This window comes from Macrobrachium rosenbergii, chromosome 20 (genome assembly GCF_040412425.1).
Source record: "Macrobrachium rosenbergii isolate ZJJX-2024 chromosome 20, ASM4041242v1, whole genome shotgun sequence".
Taxonomy (NCBI): domain Eukaryota; kingdom Metazoa; phylum Arthropoda; class Malacostraca; order Decapoda; family Palaemonidae; genus Macrobrachium; species Macrobrachium rosenbergii.
The window spans coordinates 8,003,682-8,010,677 of NC_089760.1; the positions used below are offsets into that span (position 1 = coordinate 8,003,682).

Consider the following 6,996-nt stretch of genomic DNA (forward strand, 5'->3'; position numbering starts at 1 on the left):
CTGAAGATCTTTCGTGTTAGAGTTACAGGTGCTTAGATGACACATGCTAGGTGAAAGGACTTGTGTTTTGCACTGCACGGCCGTTCTCTTATCTGCACACACACACACACACCCATGCGTGTGTGTAGTTGTGTTGTATAATGTTATTAGTCTGTTTGCGCACATTGTATCTTTATAAACAGACTAAATATTCTCCTCTTTTTCTCTCTCTATTTTTCTTCCTTTCTTAAAATTATATATATATATATATATATATATATATATATATATATATATATATATATATATATATGTGTATATACTCATATATATATATACAGTATATACATATATACATATACACATATATATCTATGTGTGTGTATGTATGTATGTATATATATATATATATATACTGTATATATATATAATATATATATATATATATATATATATATATATATACACATATATATAATATACTCGTATATATAGAGATGTAGTGATGACCAACGTCATCATAATACAATCCACATAATGCTGAAACAGATTTATTTCGGACATTTCCCACTGGTTGTCTTTTCAGGGAGTACTTATAACACCGCCATGGAGTTTGTAAAAATGCTGCGAATAGATGTGTTTAAACATTATGTGGATTCTGTTGAGAACAATGTGTTGGTTTGTGAGCGTGAATGTGTATATATATGTATATATTTATGTATATACGCTCATAAATATTGCACGAGTGTTAAAGGCTAATATGTTACTTTCCTATGAAAAGCAAGACTATGGGAGAACTATCTGTATCTCCCAGTATTGTGTTCTGGATGAGGGAATATATACTGTATATTATCATCTTTCATCTGCTTTTCAGATCTCCATAGTACCCATTATATAAACGTATCGAAATATAGAAACCTCTGATGATTTTCTCCTCATAAGTAGTTGAATAATCAATCCCGAACCTTTTGGCTACTGTAGATGCATCGATTTTCTTGTCTATATAGTATGTTGAACAATAAATAGTGTCATCACACTTTTCTTTGTAAATTACCCACCTTAGATATGTTAAAATTTTATGAATAAAGAATATTATGTATTTGGGGGTATTCAGGAAGCAAATTAAGGTAAATATTGGATAAAAGACCACGTGAATTAGTCTGTACTTTCCAGTTGTCAGTTGGGTTTGGTGCGACTTTTTCCTTATTTTGATCATTTGATATCCTGCTTTTCTATCATACTTTTGAAAGTCTAATACCCAGAATACAGATTTTTATGACGCCAATATACTATATTTCTTGCAAGACATCTTAAGACACTTTTTTTTTTCTGGATACCCAGCTGATTAAAGCTACACAGCTATTCATGTGCTGCATGTTCCAATGTTTACTTTGGCGGCTTCTCTGCACTACACTACACGCATTGCCTTGCTTCCTAGTCTTCTCTTTTTCTGTTGTTCTGAATGATGGTTCTGTGTGTGTCTTGAATATTCGCTGTAAATTAGCAATGAGCAGCAACAGCAGCAGCAGTTGAGGTGCATTTGCAGTACAGCATGAGGGTACTGCATGCCTATAATAAAGTTTTTATTCGTTTTATTATTATTATTTTTTTTTTTTTTGCCTTGTGATATAATTTTGACAAATATAAAATAAATATATATTTTTTTTTTCTTGTGGGGTGTGTCAATGCCGGCTTTTCTTGCAGTGTTTTTCTTTGTGACTGATTTTATTGCTGATTTTTTTAGACATAGTGGATTAATGATTGATAAACATTAAAGATGAAATTAAATTATTTGTCCTTAATTAGGCAAACAGGTAAATTTGAAAGGGTAAGTGAAACAATAACAGATGTTGGTGATGTTTGTGCCGGTCGTTGACCCCCATGGCTTGGCTAATTAGTAACCTTTTTTTTATCTACTTGTTTTCTACAGCAGCCCGGTGTTATCTCGGGCACTCACGTGGCATCCACCGGACTCAGTACCGATGGACAGCCGCGCCTACGTGCAGAGAACGCACTCGACGCTCTGTTAGACGAGTTGCAAACTTTTGCGCGACCACCGTCTGAGTCCGGTAGTCGCAAAAGCAGCCTGGACGTAACACCCTCCACTCCTCTGGCTACTACTGCTCCTGGAACCCTTAATGTCAACTCTGTTCTTACTTCTACTGGCGTCAGGCGACTTCCGTCTTTCCCAAGTTCAGACTCACAGTCGTCACCAGTGAAAACTCCTGCCAATGTCTTCCCTGGTTGTGCTAGTACCCTGCCTAGAATGTCTGCAAGTAATCAGGTGCCTCAACCGCCACCACGTGATGAACACCGGCTTAGTGTAGCTTCAACAACCTCATCAGGATCAGGTAGATCTTCACCAAGAGGCAGTATCAGTGGTGAGCAGCACCGGTTACCACCTCCACCACCACCAAGAACTTCTTCAAAGTCCCCAATGTTGTCTCCTACTTCGCCTTTAAGTCCAGCTTTACGGTCTTCATCAGTGCCACCTGGTGGTATTGTAGCATCAGTAACTGGAGGTGTATTAAGGAATGCTGAAGGCAGGGAGCTTTATGGCCCAGTTTTGCGTCAAAGACCACCGTTAGGAAGAGGATCATTCAGTGAAGACTCAACAGCATCATCTGCATCTACCAATAGCTCTACAAGTAGTGCCAAGGCTGGCCAACTGTCTTCAAACAGCAGTAGCACTGAGAGTGTCAATTCTCAAGAGGGAGCCAATCCTCACCAGAAAAAGCAGAATAGTGTGCCACCTACCCCACCACCAAAACAAAGGCAAGAGAATTTGGAAGCTCGCCACTTGGAGCTCTTGAGACGCCAGAAGCAATTGCAAGAGCAGTACCAGCGATTACAGTCTCTTCAGCGATCTGGAGGTAGATTACAACCAGTCAATATCGACTTAAAGAAGACGGGTAGTGAGAGTAATCTTGCAGGTCGTTTAGGGTTGTCACTGGCTCCAGTTTCGCATGGATCCCTCTCTAACCTTTCATCAACACCTTCTCCCTCTCAAGCTTCCAATACGAATACTCTTCCTAATCCAAAGACATCTTCATTTTCCATAGCGGTAGGAGGCGGAGACAATCGCCAGACTACTAAACGTAGCAGTGGAGGTTTGGTTGAAACAGACATCCTTTGAACTTTATGTCATAACGATAAGCTGTTGGAAAGACCATGTTAAAGAAATAGATCCCTTCCCTTTTCACTAAACATTGGAGATGTAAATATGTAAAGTTTATATATAAGAAGAAAACTGCCAACTGTTACAGAAGGACTATAGGATAATTAACATGCAATATACGCTTTAATTAAGTCTCATTTTGCGTAATTTTGTAAATGCATAATTTTTTTTCATTGTTATTTGAAGATGTTCATACTTGTCACAAGAAATAATCAAAAGATTCTAGTACCTTCGAACCCTTTAAAAAGCTAATTACTTCTACATTGTTTTAACTTCTTAACATCGAATCCACAAACTATTGGACAGTTATTTACCTGTTGCTCAACGACCAGGCTGACGATTACAGTAATTTAGAACTATAAACCAAAATGCTAGGTTCAGGCTGCTTTTCTTCAATTATGTCAACAAACTATTCAGTCTAGTCATTGGCTGCTTCATTTATAGTTCCTTATTGTTTATGATGGCAGATTGTTACTTAAATCTATGTAAACTACGCAAGTCTGTGATCTTAGAGTGATGTATCAATTCCCGACTTTTTCATTTTCATTACTTTTATATGTATGTCTGGAAATTTGAACTAAAACTGCACATTTTCTCAAACACCGAAGGAAAATGGAAACGTAGTGTCAGTAAATCTTTGGAGACGAATGTTAACAACAGTAACATTGGGTCACTTCTATCTTACTAATATCCTATATACTCATTGAGCCCTGTTCACTTTGATTGTTGTGACGCCAATCTACCACAAAAAAAACAAAATTCCTCGTGTTCTTCTCCCACTTTAATGTAAGCTCACTTCATTGACTAGATATCCCGTCTAAGATCTTGAAACGCTAACCTCACAAAATGCTAAACCGAAAAAATGAGTCTCATAAATTTTTTGAGATGAATCCGAAACAACCTGACCTGGATTAGATACACAAGTCTCCTCATTCCCTTTTGTCATTCTCTGTCATAGGGGTAGTCATTTCACCTTCAAAATTTTGCACATCTAAGATGAAATTATCAAGATCAATGCAAAGGGTGATTCCTTTTTCTAGTTGTTTGATATCACGAACACTCACTTTCACATTGCATTTAAAAAAAAATGAATGAAGTAACAAGAAAAGAATTCACTTTTAATCATAAAATGTTTGATGACACGTATATGGACTAAGTTATAATGCAGAACAACTCCAAGAGAAGCAGTGATAACCAAAGCCTTTGTTGAAAATGCAAAGTGCAAAATATATCACCAATAAATTTTCGAATACGTATTGCATACTCTCTTCACTTTAAATAGCAAATCCCATATAAACCAAGAGCATAAATTTAGTAGCAACTAGGTCAGATGAGAATAACATTTTAAAAGCAATGCCAAAGAAATCAATGCTCTTGCCTTTAATAATCAGAAAAGAGTTTAGATAAAATTTAAAAGAACATTGATGTACGCCTTACATTTCACGATATATCAAACCCCAAGGATCCACTCCCCCTATTGTGCACTCTCATATATCTGAACAAGGTATATTTCTCTGAAGTGTCGGAATCCCTCTCAACGACAGGGGACTTGAATATGTTCATCCCAAACAGTTTCTGCACTAATAATCATTTTCCTTTTCTTAGGTGCGTGCAGTTTCAGTGGCACACGGAAGGACAGATTTGTTCAGAATCCATACTGAGGCTACAGGAAATGAAATAGAATGGTAGTGTTTTCAATAAATTTGTAAAAACGTAAGTCTCTGTAGCAACAATAGATCACTGAGAGATAAAACCCAGATGAAGACTGTGGGGGCAAACAGGAAACGGAATTTCGCTAGCGTTACAGTTTGCTCGCATTACTGTAATGTAGATCCGTTTGAATGTTGTATGTAGAGCAACGTTATACACTGAAAAGAAAAAGTACAAAAAATAACCTTATCAATTGTCTTGCTAACGTTGATGAATGGAATGTTTACACTTCGCTTCACGAGACAAAATGTTGAATTTTCATGAAAACTCGTACTTCCATGAGAAATCAATTATAACATCAAAATAGTAGAACTCTAGATCAAACCTAACGCAAACACCAAATTATTCATGTCTGAGAGTACGAAGATCCATGGAGTTAAACCTATGTTAGGTGTTTTTTTACACTTTCTTCAAAAGAAAGTATTTAGCACTAACTCCCCCTTTCAAAAGTCTATGCAGAGAAAAAAGATCCTCAGGTATTACTGAAAGAAATTGTCTTTTTCGTTATTTCTAGTACTTTACATTTTCCATTTTCAGTGGAACTAATGTCTTCTGTGAGTCAACATTTTTCAGATGTTTGTACGAAAATCTCATCTTTTACATCTCGTAGCGATGAAGTCGTGTCTGTTAGATCTCATAGTCGTAGTTCATTTTTATCCCTGAGCTTGTCTACTTAGAACACAAAAAAAAACCTACGTAGGATCCTTGGAGCTTAAACTGTGGTCTGATTTCTATGTTCAGCTTTTAAAATTAATTTATTTATTAACATTTCGTTAATAACAGTTAGTATCATGGAAACCTAGATAATTTTTCGTATGACTTTATTGAGAAGATTTATGCTACGTCGTTCAATGTTCTAAAACGTGTCCTTTAAATTCTTAGTTCGTGATAACTTCCCCGCTGTATATCTTGTCTTGGCGTCATATAAATTGTCACTCCATGTTCTTCATTTTAGTGCCAAAGAAAAGACGAAAAAAAAAAAATTGTGTGCAGAATATACTAGTTGCGTCAGTTTAGATTTTGGCTTCATTGTCCCTAAAGTCATCAACATTGTTCATTACGCAGGCTTAGGAATTTCGTTTTAGTAAAGTATTCCAATATAGTCCTAAGAGAAGTACGTTCTTGGAGACATTGCTTTTAGGGATTATGTTCAAATTATCGCGGTGTTAAAACCTTTGCTGGTAGAGATAACCGACTCAGTAATTAATAATTGTAGTTCCGATATTTGGTTTGGGGCCTAGGCATCAGGAGTGGTATTCATAGAAAAGGGAAATAAATTACAGACAATAAAGAAATAGAGATAAAACTAGTGGAGTGCAATTCATAACGTTTTTTTTACCAGTCAACCATATTTTCAAAATATAACGGACGGAATAGGGAGTGTTTTCATCGCAATTCTTGATTCAGAACTGGAAGCCCTGGAAAATCATTTCAGCCAAAAATATTGCACTTAGAACTAATGTTAAAATACGATCCGCGCACGAAACACAGAACAGAATGGTATTCATTACGCTATCAAACATCAGAAAATATTATGAATAGCACTCCTTTAGATTTAATATATTTTTTATGCGCATAAAACATTCACTTTTTTTTTTTTTTTTTCAGACATAGCATCTTTTGATCAAAAGACGCTTTGCAGGTAATTCTAGTTTGAATCACACTAAAGAGCACCCTCTTTCCACTAATGTTTCCTTGCTGAATCCGTGTCTTTTGATAGAAAATTTATTGTCCTGACTGAGCACAAATCAGGCATCAAGAGTTAAAAGAAAAGAATACTTTCACAAAAAACTGAAAGAAATATTTTTTATTTTAGAGGGGAGTAATTTGTCGTTCATTAGTATCCTGTTAGTACTTGAAATTGCATATTCGAAGCGGAATTTTTTTCGCAACATAAAACAGTAGTTGTCCATTTTCATATGAATGTGATGAGATACTTTTAAAGCTAAGAATACCGATTACGTTCGTAAACCTGCGCATGTGTCGTGGCCTATGATATTTTAACAAATTTCATCAGAAACTCTAGGATTAACAGACTTGCTTTCATTTTCTTGATTCTTCATATAGAACAAACAAATAAAATACTTGTAGATAGGATTTTATTCAAAGTAAAAAGAAGATTGTACTTG

At 35.7% G+C, this 6,996-nt stretch overlaps 1 protein-coding gene across 2 annotated transcripts in view; it reads left to right on the forward strand.

Annotated features, from left to right (window-relative positions):
• The window catches only part of LOC136849036 (coiled-coil domain-containing protein AGAP005037-like), a 926,632-nt gene extending 920,235 nt beyond the window's left edge, over positions 1 to 6,397 (forward strand). For both annotated transcript variants that reach the window (XM_067121927.1, XM_067121928.1), the window contains one exon: positions 1,910 to 6,397. In XM_067121927.1, coding sequence (XP_066978028.1) covers positions 1,910 to 3,115 — 1,206 coding nt within the window. In that variant the 3' untranslated portion in view covers positions 3,116 to 6,397. The remainder of the gene's footprint in view (positions 1 to 1,909) is intronic.
• The last annotated feature ends 599 nt before the right edge of the window (positions 6,398 to 6,996 follow it).